Source organism: Chrysemys picta, chromosome 5, assembly GCF_011386835.1.
Source record: "Chrysemys picta bellii isolate R12L10 chromosome 5, ASM1138683v2, whole genome shotgun sequence".
Classification (NCBI taxonomy): domain Eukaryota; kingdom Metazoa; phylum Chordata; order Testudines; family Emydidae; genus Chrysemys; species Chrysemys picta.
In genome coordinates this window covers 86,956,279-86,974,373 of record NC_088795.1, presented here as the reverse complement: position 1 = coordinate 86,974,373, position 18,095 = coordinate 86,956,279, and the positions used below count along the sequence as shown (strand labels likewise).

The window sequence follows — 18,095 nt, the reverse complement described above, 5'->3', positions numbered from 1 at the left end:
GACTTATGAGTTGATTTGGGATTTAGAAATAATTTTAGATTTTATTTTTAAATGGAGCAGTTAGAAAAATTCATGTATCATTTTAGAATGACCATATGAAGTCCCACGTTTTTCTTACTGTTTTTTATATAGCAATATCACAAGTTATTTATTTAAATTTAGTTTTTAAATGTAATATGCTCTTTTCAAACTGACAATATAACCATTTAGATACAAGCTTTAAACTCATACTATAGAGTACAGTACTTGTTAAATTGAAATTTGGATTTGTTTTTTCATAACATTTTACCCACTGTATTACTCAATTTTAAAGTAGAATAGATTTCTAAATTGACTAATTAATGTTAGGTCTTGTGTAGAAGGTGATGTTGAATCTCGTAGGTGGCTTGGCTTTCTTTGTTATATTTTGACCCTGTGAAGAAAACATGTTGATAGCATTCGTTCAGAAATGGTGACACAAATGTATTTCCTGCTGATGCTCAAACCATAATTTTTTTTCTTGATATTGTGGAAGTATAGTTGTTTTATAACCATTAGTTAATCATGCAGTTAAACATCTATGTTAACTAATTGTAAAGGTGTAGTATATGTTAACTTAAGCAATGCATAGAGTAGTTACTAAATAATTCTTGTGAATATGGAGTATATGTATGCTTCTTTTTAATATTATTAAAAAGCAGGACAGAAATCAAATATAAGCTTTAAAAGTCATCTTTGTCAGACACTATTTTGCTTTCCATGTACCATGCTTTCCTTATAGGCAACTTGAAAAGCTCTTGGCTCACAAAATAGGGAGTATACTGCACACGCTAGGCTAGATTGTGATATCTTTACTCAGACTGAGTGGCACCTTGCTCCACAAGTGATCCCATTGATTTCAATGGAACTACTCTGGGAATCAGGTGCTACTCACAGTGTGTAAGGGTATCAAAATTTGGTCCCATACTATAGGGACAACAATGATATAGTCACTTTTATTTTTTAATTGTATTTATTTTTCTTACAAGGGTTATAACTACCCATTGCCTTGTCATATGATTCCTAAAAATATATTATTTCCGCCGGGAAAGTAGAACTCCAGGACACTCTAGAAATAAACTTCATGGTGTGAGTATCACTTTTTAGCAAGGTTTCAGAAGTAATGCAGAAAACATGTCAGCATATACCATGTGTAAGTAATGGTGTCTGTTGTAAACCTCTTGCAAAATTCTTTTTTTTTTTTAAATAAAGTCTAATAAAAAACAAACAAACATTATTGAGTTGTAGAATGAAAAGGAAAAAGGGCATAGCATGTAGCACCTTACTGCTTTTTACGTGCCCAAATTGGCAGGAAGTATCTATGATCTTTCAAGCTGCAGAAAGTTGCAGATATGGCCTCAGTGGCCAGGATAATTTCTTTCCAACTAATTTGACCTTGCAGAATTATACAGTATTTATTGTTGCCAAAGCAAGTACATTGTAACTCTTTAGCCACGATTATAGTCGCATTTATAGTGTGCTGAAGCAGTTGTCTCATGCTAAACTGAAATTAACATATAAGTAACAAAGCTAAGGGATGGTAGGAAGGAAAACAGCACAATAAAGATAATGGATTTCAAGAAGTCAGACTTTAGCAAACTCAGGGAATTGGTAGGTAAGACCATGGGAAGCAAGTGTAAGGAGAAAAACAGTTCAAGAGAGATGGCAGATTTTCGAAGAGACATTATTAAGAGCACAAGAGCGAACTATCCCACTGCAAAGGAAAGATAGAAAGTATGGCAAGAGACCACCCTGGCTTAACAAGGACATCTTCAATGATTTGAAACTCAAAAGAATCCTACAAAAAGTGGAAAATAAATCAAATTACAAAGGATGAATATAAATAAAAAACACAAGCAAGTGGTGACAAAATTAGAAAGGTCAAGGCACAAAATGAGTTTAAATTATCTAGAGACATAAAGGGTAACATGAAAACCCCAAGGATAGGGTAGGTCTGTTAATTCAGTGGGGGGGGGGAGAACAATAACAGGAAATATGGAACAGGCAGAAGTGCTAAATGACTTTCATGTTTCAGTTTTCACCAAAAAGATTAGTGTCAACTGGATATCTAACTTAATGAATGCCAGTGAAAATTAGGCATGAGCAGAGGCTAAAATAAGAAAGAACAAGTTAAAAATTACTTAGACAAGTTAGATGTCTTCAAGTCACCAAAGCTTGATGAAATACATTCTAGAATACTCAAGAAGCTGACTGAGGAGATATCTGAGCCATTAGCAATTATCTTTGAAAAGTCATGGAAGATAGGACAGATTCCGGAGGACTGGAAAAGGGCAAATATAGTGCCCATCTATAAAAAGGGAATAAGGACAACCCAGGGAATTACAGACCAATCAACTTAACTTCAGTACCCATAAAGATAATGGAGCAAATAATTAAGCAATCAATTTGCAGACACCTAGAAAATAATAAGTCAGTATGGATTTGTCAAGAACAAATTGTGTCAAATCAACCTAATTGCTTTCTTTGGCTTGTGGATAGGGCGGAAGTGGTAGATGTGGTATATCTTGACTTTAGTAAGGCTTTTGATATTGTCTCACATGATCTGCTCATAAACAAACTAGGGAAATACAACTGATATGGAGCTACTATAAGGTGGGTGCATAACTGGTTGGAAAACCATTCCCAGAGAGTAGTTATCAGTGACTCACAGTCAAGCTGGAAGGGCATAACGAGTGGGGTCCTGTAGGGATCAGTCCTGGGTCCGGTTCTGTTCAATATCTTCATCAGTGATTTAGATAATGGCATAGAGAGTACATTTATAAAGTTTGCAGGCGATACTAAGCTGGGATGGGTTGCAAGTGCTTTGGAGGATAGGATTAAAATTCAAAATGATCTGGACAAACTGGAGAAATGGAAGTAAATAGGGTGAAATTCAACAAGGACAAGTGCAAAGTACTCCACTTGGGAATGAACAATCAGTTACACACATACAAAATCGGAAATAACTGCCTAGGAAGGAGTACTGCAGAAAGGTATCTGAAAGTCATAGCAGATCACAATCTAAATATGAGTCAACAGTGTAACACTGTTGCAAAAGAAAGCGAACATCATTCTGCATATGCGGGAGTGTTGTAAGCAAGACACAAGAAGTAATTCTTCTGCTCTATTCCACTCTGATTAGGCCTCAACTGGATTATTGTGTCCTGGGTGCTACATTTCAGGAAAGATGTGGACAAATTGAAGAAAGTCCAGAGAAGAGCAACAAAAAGTTATTAAAAGTCTAGAAAACATGAACTGTGAGGGAAGATTGAAAAAACTAGGTTTGTTTAGTCTGAAGAAGAGAAAACTGAGGGGGAACATGATAACAGTTTTCAAGTATTTAAAATGTTGTTACAAGGAGGAGGGAGAAAAATTGTTCTCCTTAACGTCTGAGACGAGGGCAAGAAGCAATGGGCTTAAAAGGCAGCAAGGTAGGTTTAAGTTGGACATTAGGAATAAATTCCTAACTTTCAGGGTGATTAAGCACTGGAATAAATTGCCTATCGAGGTTGTGAAATCTCCATCTTTGGAGATTTTGAAGAGCAGATTAAACCAAACACCTGTCAGGTATGGTCTAGGTAATGTTTAATCCTGCCTTGAGTGCTGGGGACTGGACTAGAAGACCTCTCGATTCTAGAAGACCTTCCAGTCCTACGATTCTATAAAGTGGTTTCTTAATAAATATAATGATGTGTTAAGTCCATAGCAAGTTTTGCAAATTCCATTTGCTAAAAACATAACTGGGTGAGACTAATAGCCCTCTAGCCCAGTATCCTGTCTTCTGACAGTGGCCAGAACTAGATGCTCCAAAGTGAATGAGCAGAATGAACAGGCAATTATCAAGCGATCCATCCGCTATCATCCCCAGAGCATGGGGTTGCATCCGGGAACAGCTTGGCTAAGAGCCGTTGATGGACCTATCCTCCATGAACATATCTAATTCTTTTTTGAATCCAGTTATACTTCTGTCTTTCACATAATCTCCTGGTAATGAGTTTGACAGTTTGACTGTGCATTGTGTGAAGAAGTACTTCCTTGTGTTTGTTTTAAACCTGGTGCCTATTCATTTCATTGGGTGACCCCCCCTTGGTTCTTGTGTTATGTGAAGGGGTAAATAACATTTCCCTATTCACTTTCTCCATGCCATTCATGATTTTATAGACCTCTATCATATCTCCCCTTAGTCATCTCTTTTCTAAACTGAACAGTCCCAGTCTTTTTAATCGCTCCTCAGATGGAAGTTGTTCCATACCCCTAATCCTTTTAGCAGGGCCGGCTCCAGGCACCAGCTTCTCAAGCAGGTGCTTGGGGCGGCCGCTCCAGAGAGGGGCGGCACGTCCAGGTATTCGGCGGCAATTCGACGGACGGTCCCTCACTCCACCTGGGAGCGAAGGACCTCCTGCCGAATTGCCGCCGCAGATCGCGATCGCGGCTTTTTTGTTTGTTTGTTTTTTATTTTGGCTGCTTGGGGCGGCCAAAACCCTGGAGCCGGCCCTGCTTTTAGTTGCCCTTCTCTGTACTTTTTCCAATTCCAATATACCTTTTTTGAGATGGGGCAACCAGAACTGCAGCCAGTATTCAAGGTGTGGACATACATGGATTTATATAGTGGCATTATGATATTTTCTGTCATATTGTGGATCCCTTTCCTAATGGTTACTAACATTCTGTTAGCTTTTATGGATAAAAGAAGACTAATAGCTTCTGCTGATACAATGTTTTATATCTGCAGAGAAGCATTTGGCAGGTCAAACTTTATGAAGGTCAAATTTAAACTTATAAAGTCCAGATTCAGAGTTTTAATATTTTAATATGAAATACCATACACCCACATAAGTCACATCAGTCTTTGTTATTAGCTAAAAATATCTACCAGTAGTAAGAAAGAGTAATAGAAACTAAATAACAGCAAGCATCTGTTTGGAGTGTGGCTTTTCTAAATGGCAATTCTTTTCTGTATAATAAGTAGTTCTTGCAATTATAGATGATTCCCTTCAATCAGAGGCCCTCCTGTATTGTAGCTTCTCATGTTAGTTATAAAACCCGGCAGTTTTTACTGTAGTTTCTCATAATAGCCAAGTAAGCTTCAATTTACTACATTTTAGAAAGACCCTGCAATTGTATCTTTTGAATTGACATGTCATGTGACTGTTTTGATATTGTTATGATGATTAATAAGAGAAAAAATCCTCTTCACTTTGAGTGCTGCCTTGAAAGGAAAAATAATATTCTGGTTTTTTGATTAGTTGTTTAAGAAATATTTCCTAATAATGGAGATTCTTTAAAAATTCTGTTTTATTGAGGATGTTTTGCCTGAAAGAAAAGCTTATGGTTATTACAATTAATAGTAAGTATTTTAGCACAAAGTGTTCTGTGGCCACATTAAGCCTGAATAAAGCAAGTGCACTTAGTAAAGCTCCAGGCTAAGTGAACTGGAATTCTAAAAAGATACAGTCAGGACTGTAGGTTTTACTCTATATAAGGGATCATTCACTTGAATGTCAGTTAAAGGACAAAAAGTTATGGGGATGGAGAGAGGACCAGATACTAATCTTTATACAGAATTAACAAGTATACACAGTAATTTTCTCTTCCATTGTCTAACACTGTCTACTTGTCTGACTGGATTACTTAACACTATAAATTAGATGTCTATAACAATTAAAACATTATGTAAACTAAATTTCCAGTACCTGCCTTCATAAATGGAACATTCAATAAACTAGCATAGACATAAAACAGTTGAATGTCTAATAGGTTTTATATTATTTAACAAAATGTATCTCTCTTTTTCAAGTATGCGATTTAATGTTAAAAGATAACTGTTATAATGTGAGAGAGAGGGTTTAATTTGAAAACTGCTTTTGAGATGATCTGATGTATTTAACTGCCACCCAGTGGTCAGTCAGAATATTGCCATAGGTTTTTTGTTAAAGCTTGTACAAATATTATATAGTAGGAAGGCATAACAATGAAAACTATTTTCCTTGTTTTTTGCTTGATTGAAGATAATGATTTTCATATATTTTGTTTTAAAAAATAATGCTAAACCATTTCCCTCTCCTTTATAAATTTTATTTTCAATTACAATTCATTTGAAATATAAAGACTGAATGATAAAAACGTTTTACCTATAATTGACTATATACTCTGACTAACTTCTAGCAATTTGTCGTTTAATCCCCATTGTTTTGTATTTTCATGCCACTGTTGTCTTTTGCTTACCTCTGGCTGCCTTCACATGTTGTCTGCATCTGCACACTTCTCCATCTTCTGCTCCACAGGGATACAAAACTGTACAGAGGTATACCACTTTCAAAGCCTGCGTGAAGAAGGAACTCTATAGCAGATAAGTTACGGTATGTGGTAGCTGCTTAGTCTCTCTAAGTGTGCTAGCATGCTGATGGGAATGACTGCATGTTAAACTGCCACCATTATGTTTTCCCATTACAGAATTAAGGAATAGATTATCAGAATGTGATCGTCATAGTATTTTACAAGGTCATATAATTCTATTTTTAGACTTAAGACTCTCTCAGGCTATCATTGTTTTGTTGGCTTATTGCTTTGTTTGTACTGTATTCAAGAAAACACTTCTTCTCCCTCTCCCACAGCACAGATTTTGTGAGTTTCTGTTGGTATTTTCTGTCTGTTCTGTAACTAGTTTTAATCATGCTTCAGATAACTCTGTATGATATATATGGTAGTAAATACTTGTATAGTAAAGGTAGATTTTCCCTCCTCACACTGAGAAATAGTTATTTAATTTAATTCCACTTTAGTTTGAAAATGTACATATTTTTAATAGCTTGATGTATTTCTAACATTGCTACTTGAACTACATTTCTGTAGAAAGCACGTGTTGGTGCTTTTTTGTGATTTAAGGTTATAAATGCCAGTGTTTATTCCTTTCTGTGCATAATAATTATATATTGTATAATAGCTACTCATAGGGGCATTAACAACTAGCTTAGGTCCCAAACATAGTTTATGAATGGAGTGGGGGAAAGGGGCCTATTAGAATCTGGACCCACATGCCACTGTACAATCACAAATCTCATAGACTCATAGACTTTAAGGTCAGAAGGGACCATTATGATCATCTGGTCTGACCCCCTGCATGCTGCAGGCCACAAAACCGTCCCTACCCTTCCCTTGACTCTGCTGATGAAGTCCCAAATCCTGTGTCTTGGTGACTTCAATTTGCAGAGAACCCTCCTGCTAGCAATCCCTGCCCCATGCTGCGGAGGAAGGCGAAAAACCTCCAGGGCCTCAGCCAATCTACCCTGGAGGAAAATTCCTTCCCGACCCCAAATATGGCGATCAGTAAGACCCCGAGCATGTAGGCAAGAGTCTCCAGCCTGACCCTTGTTAGTCATTATACTATTTACCTGCTATTGCTCGGTATTCCCCACCAATTATGTTTTACCATTAAACCATTCCCTCCATAAACTTATCTAATTTAATCTTAAAACCAGACAGGTCCCTCGCCCCCACCGTTTCCCTCGGAAGGCCATTCCAATATTTCACCCCTCTGACGGTCAGAAACCTTCGTCTAATTTCAAGCCTAAACTTCCCCACTGCCAGTTTATATCCATTCGTTCTCGTGTCCACATTAGTACTAAGCTGGAATAATTCCTCTCCCTCCCTGGTATTTATCCCTTTGATATATTTAAAGAGAGCAATCATATCCCTCCTCAGCCTTCGTTTTGTCAGACTAAACAGCCCGAGCTCCTTTAGTCTCCTTTCATACGACAGGTTTTCCATTCCTCTGATCATCCTAGTGGCCCTTCTCTGCACCCGTTCCAATGTGAGTACATCTTTTTTAAACATGGGAGACCAGAACTGCACACACTACTCCAAATGAGGTCTCACCAGCGCCTTGTACAACGGAAGCAGCACCTCCTTATCCCTACTAGATATACCTCGCCTAATGCATCCCAAGACCGCATTGGCTTTTTTCACCACCACGTCACATTGTCTACTCATAGTCATCCTTCGGTCTACAAGAACCCCTAGGTCCTTCTCCTCTTCCGTTACTTCTAACCAATGCGTCCCCAGCTTGTAACTAAAATTGTTGTTAGTCATCCCTAAATGCATCACCTTACACTTTTCACTATTAAATTTCATCCTATTTCTGATACTCCAATTCACAACTCATTCAAGTCTCCCTGCAGAATATCCCTATCCTCCTCCGAATTGGCAACGCCTCCCACCTTCGTATCATCCGCAAACTTTATCAGTCCACTCCTGCAATCGGTTCTGAGGTCAGTTATAAATAGATTAAATAAAATGGGTCCCAAAACCGAACCCTGAGGAACTCCACTGGTAACCTCCCTCCAACCTGACAGTTCACCCTTCAATATGACCCGCTGCATTCTGCCCATTAACCAATTCCTTATCCACCTCTGGATTTTCATATCGATCCCCATCTTTTCCAGCTTAACCAATAATTCCTCATGGGGTACAGTTTCAAACGCTTTACTGAAATCCAGGTATATTAGGTCCACCGCATTTCCCTTATCTAATAAGTCCGTTACTTTCTCGAAGAAGGAGATCAGATTCGTTTGGCACGATCTGCCCTTCGTAAAACCATGTTGTAAATTATCGCACTTGCCATTAATCTCAAGGTCCTCAACTAGTTTCTCTTTCAGAATTTTCTCCAGCACCTTGCACACTACAGATGTTAAACTAACAGGCCTATAGTTACCCGGATCACTTTTTTTCCCTTTCTTGAAAATAGGAACCACATTAGCTATTCTCCAGTCTAACGGAACAACCCCCGAGTTTACAGATTCATTAAATATTATCGCTAATGGGCCTGCTATTTCTCGCGCTAATTCCTTCAATATTCTCGGATGAAGATCGTCCGGTCCTCCCGACTTAGCCCCATTAAGGCGTTCGAGCTTTGTTTCTACCTCGGATACGGTAATCCCCCATTCTGTTTGCCCCTCTGTCACGGTGCTAGTATCCCTAATACCTTCATTGGCCTCATTAAACACTGATGCAAAATATTCGTTGAGATATTGCGCCATGCCTAGATTGTCTTTAATCTCCTCTCCGGCTATAGTCTTCAGCAGTCCTACTTCTTCCTTCTGTTGCAAGTGAAAACAATCGCTGGGTCCCATGTGCTTCCAAACCAACTGGGTCTGGCTAGAGCAGGGGTAGGCAACCTATGGCACGCGTGCCAAAGGCGGCACACGAGCTGATTTTCAGTGGCACACTCACTGCTCGGGTCCTGGCCACCAGTTCGGGGGGCTCTGCATTTTAATTTAATTTTAAATGAAGCTTCTTAAACATTTTAAAAACCGTATTTACTTTACATACAACAATAGTTTAGTTATATATTATAGACTTCTAGAAAGAGACCTTCTAAAAACGTTAAAATGTATTACTGGCACGCAAAACCTTACATTAGAGTGAATAAATGACGACTCGGCACACCACTTCTGAAAGGTTGCTGACCCCTGGGCTACAGTGTACTAACTGTTTTAGCTCTGGAACCGTATGCCAGACTCAAGACCACCTGTCTTATGTCCTTCCTTGGAACATGAGATGCTGCCATCCAGCTGCCATAGACCCTCCCTATGGCTTGGGAGGCCTCAGAGTCTGAGGCCTCCCAAACGCCCCACTCTCCATCCCAGTCATTTACACACACTGCTGTAGAGCTCCACCTAGGCTCTCGGCTTCTAGTTTAACCCACTTGGGGATAACCTAGCAGGGAAGCAGGAACACATGCTTAGCAATAGAATTTCTTAACCATAATTACTTTACTCTTAAAGCACTTAAGAGTTACAGATCTTTGAAAACCACAAAACCCTTTGAGAAGCACCCTCCCCTAGGCTTATCTCACCCTTCCTATGGGTCTGAGGTTTGTCAGTGTTTCAGGCTGTGCAGAGTTCCTCCTGCCCTCTCTCCTTCAAGTTGTTTTTCTTGTAGCAATTATCGTTCCCTGCACAGAGCAGAATGAGGCCACTGTCTGTGAGCCATATACACAGACTGAGAAGCTATATGCCCACCAGTCATGCTTGCCCCTTTTCCCCTTCAGGACCTTGTGTAGAAAGCCCATTGTTGCAAACAAAGTTGTTGGCCCCAGATTGGGGTTTTAGTTGCTCTTAAGGGGAACATCTATATAGCAGCTTGTCATTCCCCGCTTGGGTAGATGTACATGTGCTAGCTCTGTTTGAACTAGTGCCTAAAAATAGCAGTGTGGCCATGGCAGCATTGGCATCAACTTGGGCTAGCTGGCTGTGCATGTACCCAGGGACTCAGGTGGGATTGTACTCGGACAGCTAGTCTGAGCCAACACCCGTGTAGCTGCAGCTATATTGCTAATTTTAGTATGCTAGCTCAAGCAGAGCTAGTGCATGCAGGTCTACCTGAGCTGAAAATTACACATCCCAACTGCTGTGTTAGATGTACCCTTAGTATTAGTCCTTCAGCAAGGTATCAAACACCTTTGCTGGGCAGGGCAGCTCTCAGGAGTGTAGTACAATAGGTTGTCTTTGGGTATGTGCAGGCTTGTGCTGTCCGTATCCAATATTTCCACACACCCACAAGATAGAGCTCAAAATTTGACTCAGACATATCCCACTCAGTCACGTAAGAAACTTAGATTTCCATTCCATACGGCTAAATGCAGTGCCTTGCATGGTGTCAAGTATCAGAGGGGTAGCCGTGTTAGTCTGAATCTGTAAAAAGCAACAGAGGGTCCTGTGGCACCTTTGAGACTAACAGAAGTATTGGGAGCATAAGCTTTCGTGGGTAAGAACCTCACTTCTTCAGATGCAAGTAATGGAAATCTCCAGAGGCAGGTATAAATCAGTATGGAGATAACGAGGTTAGTTCAATCAGGGAAGATGAGGTGCTCTGCTAGCAGTTGAGGTATGAACACCAAGGGAGGAGAAACTGCTTCTGTAGTTGGATAGCCATTCACAGTCTTTGTTTAATCCTGATCTGATGGTGTCAAATTTGCAAATGAACTGGAACCACCTGATCAGCATCCTATACAGCAAACAGAAAAACATCAAGAAAGAGCTCTCCAACCTGGAGACTTTCATAAATAACCAATCCTCCACACAAATGGACTTTACTAAAATAAGACAGGAGATCTACATTACACACTTCACCTCTCTACAAAGGAAAAAGGACCGTAGGCTGTCTAAAATCCTACCTGCTACATGGGGCCACAACAGGGGTACCCCTAACTCACCCAGCAATATCGTCAATTTATCCAGCTACACACTCAACCCAGCAGAAGAGTCTGTCCTATCTCGGGGGCTCTCCTTTTGCCCCAGCACCCCCACGAACATGATACAGTTCTGTGGTGATCTGGAAGCCTACTTTCACCGCCTCCGACTCAAAGAATATTTTCAAGATAACACTGAACAGTGCACTGATACACAGATACCCACCCACCAACAACACAGGAAGAAGAACTCCACATGGACTCCTCCTGAGGGTCGAAATGACAGTCTGGACCTATACATAGAATGCTTCCGCCGACGTGCACAGGCAGAAATTGTGGAAAAACAACATCGCTTGCCTCATAACCTAAGTCGTGCAGAATGCAATGCCATCCACAGCCTCAGAAACCACCCTGACATTATCATCAAAGAGGCTCATAAAGGAGGTGCTGTTGTCATCATGAACAGGTCTGACTACCAGAAGGAGGCTGCCAATACCAAATTCTACAGGCCACTTTCCTCAGATCCCACTGAGGAATACACTAAGAAACTGCACCATCTACTCAGGACACTCCCTACACTAACACAGGAACAAATCAACATACCCTTAGAGCCCCAACCGGGGTTATTCTATCTACTACCTAAGATCCACAAACCTGGAAATCCTGGATGCCCCATCATCTCGGGCATTGGCACTCTCACTGAAGGACTGTCTGGATATGTGGACTCCCTACTCAGACCCTAGGCCACCAGCACTCCCACCTATCTCCGTGACACCACAGATTTCCTGAGAAAACTACAATGCATTGGTGACCTCCCAGAAAACACCATCCTAGCCACCATGGATGTAGAGGCTCTCTATACAAACATCCCACATACAGATGGAATACAAGCTGTCAGGAACAGTATCCCTGATGATAACACAGCACAACTTATTGCTGAGCTCTGTCACTTTATCCTCACCCACAATTATTTCAAATTTGGTGACAATATATACCTCCAGACCAGTGGCACCGCTATGGGCACCCGCATGGCCCCACAATATGCCAACATTTTTATGGCTGACCTGGAACAACGCTTCCTCAGCTCTCGTCCACTCATGCCCCTTCTCTACCTACGCTATATTGATGACGTCTTCATCATCTGGACCCATGGGAAGGAGACCCTGGAAGAATTCCACCATGATTTCAACACCCCACCATCAACCTCAGCCTGGACCAATCTACACGGGAGGTCCACTTCCTAGACACCACCGTACAAATAAGCGATGGCCACATTAACACCACCCTATACCGAAAACCCACCGACCGCTACGCCTACCTTCATGCCTCCAGCTTCCACCCCGGTCACACCACACGATCCATCGTCTACAGCCAAGCACTGAGGTACAATCGCATCTGCTCCAACCCCTCAGACAGAGACCAACACCTACAAGATCTTCACCAAGCATTCTCAAAACTATGATACCCACACAAGGAAATAAAGAAACAAATCAACAGAGCCAGATGTGTACCCAGAAGCCTCCTGCTACAAGATAGGCCCAGAAGAGAAACCAACAGAACTCCACTGGCCATCACCTACAGTCCTCTGTTTAAACCTCTCCAACGCATCATCAGTGATCTACAACCCATCCTGGACAATGATCCCTCACTTTCACAGACCTTGGGAGGCAGGCCAGTCCTTGCCCACAGACAACCTGCCAACCTTAAGCATATTCTCACCAGCAACCACGCACCGCACCATAACAACTCTAACTCAGGAACCAACCCATGCAACAAACCTCGATGCCAACTCTGCCCACATATCTACACCAGCAACACCATCACAGGACCTAACCAGATCAGCTACAACATCACCGGCTCATTCACCTGCACGTCCACCAATGTTATATATGCCATCATATGCCAGCAATGCCCCTCTGCTATGTACATTGGCCAAACTGGACAGTCACTACGCAAGAGGATAAATGGACACAAGTCAGATATCAGGAATGGCAATATACAAAAACCTGTAGGAGAACACTTCAACCTTCCTGGCCACACAATAGCAGATGTAAAGATAGCCATCTTACAGCAAAAAAAACTTCAGGACCAGACTCCAAAGAGAAACTGCTGAGCTCCAGTTCATTTGCAAATTTGACACCATCAGATCAGGATTAAACAAAGACTGTGAATGGCTATCCAACTACAGAAGCAGTTTCTCCTCCGTTGGTGTTCACACCTCAACTGCTAGCAGAGCACCTCACCCTCCCTGATTGAACTAACCTCGTTATCTCCATACTGATTTATACCTGCCTCTGGAGATTTCCATTACTTGCATCTGAAGAAGTGAGGTTCTTACCCACGAAAGCTTATGCTCCCAATACTTCTGTTAGTCTCAAAGGTGCCACAGGACCCTCTGTTGCTTTTTACAGATTCAGACTAACACGGCTACCCCTCTGATACGTAAGAAACTTAGAATCAATAGGACTTTATTTTCCAAAAAAGAAAACTAAATTTTGATTACACTTTGTAATTTAAAAATCGTATGTGTGGGTCCAACTCAAATACGCACTATTGTGTTAGTGCCTCAGAACTGGAAAGTAACTCATTTTAAACAGGCAAAACTCTAGTTTCTCTGCACAAGTGAAGTGAAATGTAAATGACATGTGAAGTGGTAAAAACAAAGTGATTTTTAAAATTCATTCAATTTAATAATCTAACTGGTTAATCACACAAGGTAAGAAAAATTATTTTAGATTAATTTTATCTTCACCTTTGAGGCTCACTCTTTTGATTCCCAGTTTCATAACATGAGCATTATCTTTCTTTCCTTCGTTCCTACCTTATTCAATCTCTTGTTAACTGAAACCCCAATCCTGCAGTTTCTTCCAGGAGTACGGTACTTTGTTTTCTCTTCCCCAATAATCCTTACACATCCTCCATTTCCTGTACTGTTGTTACGTGCCTTGACATACCTTTGTTTTTCCTTTTATACTCTAGACGATAACTTCAGGGCAGGTATCAGATCCTAAATAGATTGGTAAAGTGCTGTACATTTACAGTGCCTTTTTAGTGAGTTTCAATAGTAAGTATTTACCAAAATTGGAACAAAATGTTATCACTCAAAAGAACTCCAAAACATTAATATTAAACCTAATAAAATTCTCTTGAGACATGAGAGGCTTTGTGCTTTAAGCATCAAATTTAAGTGCCCATACTCACTGAAACCAGATGTTTAAATCCAGGCAGAGTTAATTCATCCTTCTGACATAGATAAACTGAATACCATGCAGTGTACTACACGTAGACTCTTTCAGGTGAGACTGAAAAACTGAAGTCCTGTTTGATGTACCTGAACATTCTCTTGGAGCTTCTTGTAAGAGTTGCTGTTTTAACCCTCTTTACCTTAGCTAAAATTCCCCCTTCCCTTAATGTGCATCAGTTGGTTAATGCCCTCCACCCTAGTGGCAGTTGCATTTCAGTAGTGATGTATGTACCATACCGTATGTACTTTGTGAGGTAATTTCCGTTCCTTTTGGATAAAAGATGTTGCATTCATTTATAATAAAAAGAAGAACAGGAGGACTTGTGGCACCTTAGAGACTAACAAATTTGTTAGTCTCTAAGGTGCCACAAGTCCTCCTGTTCTTCTTTTTGCGGATACAGACTAACACGGCTGCTACTCTGAAACCTTTCATTTATAATACTAATCTGTGTCATGAAGGGGGGAGGGATAGCTCAGTGGTTTGAGCATTGGCCTGCTAAACCCAGAGTTGTGAGTTCAATCCTTGAGGGGGCCACTTAGGGATCTAGGGCAAAATCAGTACTTGGTCCTGCTAGTGAAGGCAGGGGGCTGGACTCAATGACCTTTCAGGGTCCCTTCCAGCTCTAGGAGATGGGATATCTCCATTAATTTATTTTATTCGAAGATTGATGAGCTGAAATTGAAGCAAGCTTTAGCCAACTATATTAATTAAAAACATAAGTGATGTGATTTTGAGCCTGCTGCTCTGAGAGTTGTCTTGGGGACAATAGAACCTGCACTATTCAAACTAGACATATTCTGAAATGAAAGTGAGTTTATATACCCTTTTAAAAAGTCATTGCAAAAGTAAACTACAGAATAATTGAAAAGAGAATAAAGGCAGAGCCATTAACAGCGGTGAAACTGAATATTTATTTCAGAAAATTAATTAAACATCAACCTCATATACAAAGAAACATGTAATATGTCTGCAATATAAAAATCTACCACATGTATCCCCAAGGTTAGATGCAATATGATAACTCTCAATTTTACTTTGTTCCAAATATAAATGTGAAGACTCTAAATCTATACTTTGATATGATTTGTATGGTGGACTTAGATCAGTGATAAAAAGAGATTAAAATATTTGGCATGCTTATCACTGATTATATCACACTTTGAATCTGTACCCAAAAAGAAAGAGAAGCACATTCTGCTATGTGTTACATATCTCTAAATTGCACTAATAGCATTTGCTTCATAGCATGAAGTATGCTACCCTTATAATAAATAATGAAATCTGCCCTTGGGGAACAAGATCCAAACTTTGCCTGGTTCAAACAGTTGACAAGTCTTGCAGATCTTGTCTCGCTCTCTGTGGCTGTTCCTGCAAAGCATAGCATGTGAATTAGCATCAGTAGGAGTTCACTTGGTTGAGCAAGAAAGGAAACAAGAAACTGTTAAGGAAAGACAGTAGAAGACTGATAATATAAGTATGAATTCTAAAAGCTAATTTCTAGTTACGTTTTCTTATTCAGTTTCTTATCTAATATAAATGTTTTATACAAACAAGATTTAGATTTGTCATGTGGTGAATGTTTTAAAAAACCTTTAATTTCTATGCATTCCCAATGTACAATTCTCGTAATAAAAGGCTATCTTTTTATACACTTAAACTTGACCATCATAACAAGCAATATTAGGAAAACTAGCTAACTGTCTCGGAAACATTGTTGCTAGGTCTTTTCTCTGAAACAGGCAAAGTGAAAGGTGAGCAATGACTTCTCTTTACTCATTGTGCAGAAAACTGGGATTACCAATCCAGTTTTAGTGTTGTGTGAACAATAGTCTTGTAGGTAGATGGATTACATTGGATAAAAAGATTGAATATAGTAATGACACTGTTTGGTTTATTGTTTAATTCTCTCAACTATTTTTCACTCCAAATTTTAGGGGAAATTTTAGATCATATTGGATTCATAGCTGAAGAAAGTCTAGTTTTAAGCTCTGCAAGGAAGAATCTTACTCTCCAAAATGTGCTGTACTTCAGTCAGTGTTTGTTACACAGGGATATTTGTTATTTGACTGCTGACCATATACTGTGTTCCCAGCCATGCAAGAGAGGAGCTAGCATTTCCCATTTCTTCAAGAAAGTGTATTGGCATTACGCCTCTCAATACAAGTATCAGCTGCCGGAACCTTTCTCTGCTGCCAGAGTCTTTCCCGCAGCTTGCTTTTCACTGCAAAATGTAACTACGCAGACCTGACATGCTGCCGCTACTGGTGTGCAGTGGCAGCAGCGGCTTATTTGTGATGGTAGCTACGTTTACTTCAAATCAGATTTGGAAAGGCCATGTTAGGAACCTTCAGAGTCCATGTATGAAGCTTTTTGTCATTTAAATGTGCTGGATTGCAGGCTATCAAACTATATCAGATAATTTTTCATCTTGGAAGTTCTCAATTGAGGGCCCTTAAAAATACAATACAAGACCCATTTTTCTTTTCAGACATTTTACGAGGGGGCAAATTAGGTTGTGTATCTAAATACATAGAGTGAGTATGTTAAATAGTCTAAAAAAATAACAAGACAATACACTCACTTAGAAAAGTGTGAAAACATTGGAGAGTATGGTTTTTAGAGGAAAAAGTTTCCTAATTTGATATACTGAGACTAGCTACAGCAGTGCTCGCACATTAGAAATACATAGATAAATGGCTACAGTAGTGTGGTTTATGAGTGTGTTTTTTAAAAATATTGAGTTTATGCCCAGGGACAATTGATGAATCTATCTTATAAATTTAAAAGTAAAGATAAATCTTGGTTACCTTGCGCCTGTAGTATCTGATCTTTTCTTTATCGTATGGAAGTAGATTACACAAGATGCGTGTAAGCAGGGAACTAAGTAACAGACTCAGTGATGTGTTGGAGGTCATACAGGAAGTCTTGCAGAGCATGGAATTGAACCCTAGACTTCTAGGTCCTATGTTGGAGCCCTAACCACTAGACCATCTTTGCACCCTGTTCAGCCTACTCTCTACTGGGTATTTGTCAATGTCACAGAACTGCAGTACCATTCAGCAGAATAGTAATTTTTTATTAGATGGCCCAGGATTGAAATAACAAATCTCATAGTTCAGAATTGACATAACAGTGCAAGGAAGTTTGTGTATCATCTGCCTTCATTTTATACTTGGCTATAGCCACTGCCATGAGTCTTCCACAAGCACCAAGAAATTTTAGTATTTTTATTTTATTGTGTAAAAATGTGAACCTTTTGATACAGCTATGAAAATGAAGAAATTATCTTAAAAGCAGGAGACTTCTGAACAAAAGAATATGTTTTCATTCAGCTACCAATATAGATTAAGTTATTGGGTGAATACTAACCAGATGCTTGGTAGTGGAGATGCAGTTCTGGAAACCACTTACTTACCTTCAGACAGATCCACAACCATGTTTATGTGCAAGGATCTACATGTCAGACCTGAAGAAGAGATCTGTGTAAGCTCGAAAGCTTGTTTCTATCAACAGAAGTTTGTCCAATAAAAGATATTACTTCGCCTGTTTTCTCTCCCTAATCTGAGGATTTAGCACTTCCTGATTGTAGTCATGAAAAATTTACCTAGTTTGTACGATCACCTGTAAAATATAATCTAGTGTCA

At 39.8% G+C, this 18,095-nt stretch overlaps 1 protein-coding gene across 8 annotated transcripts in view; it reads left to right on the top strand.

Annotated features, from left to right (window-relative positions):
• The window catches only part of MICU3 (mitochondrial calcium uptake family member 3), a 120,628-nt gene that overhangs the window by 100,044 nt on the left and 2,489 nt on the right, over nucleotides 1–18,095 (top strand). For 4 of the 8 annotated variants that reach the window (XM_065598026.1, XM_065598024.1, XM_065598025.1 and 1 more), the window contains one exon: nucleotides 6,303–6,377. The exons of the other annotated variants lie outside the window; for them this stretch is intronic. In XM_065598026.1, the coding sequence (XP_065454098.1) occupies nucleotides 6,303–6,371 (69 nt within the window). In that variant the 3' untranslated portion in view covers nucleotides 6,372–6,377. The remainder of the gene's footprint in view (nucleotides 1–6,302; nucleotides 6,378–18,095) is intronic. 8 annotated transcript variants of the gene reach the window in all.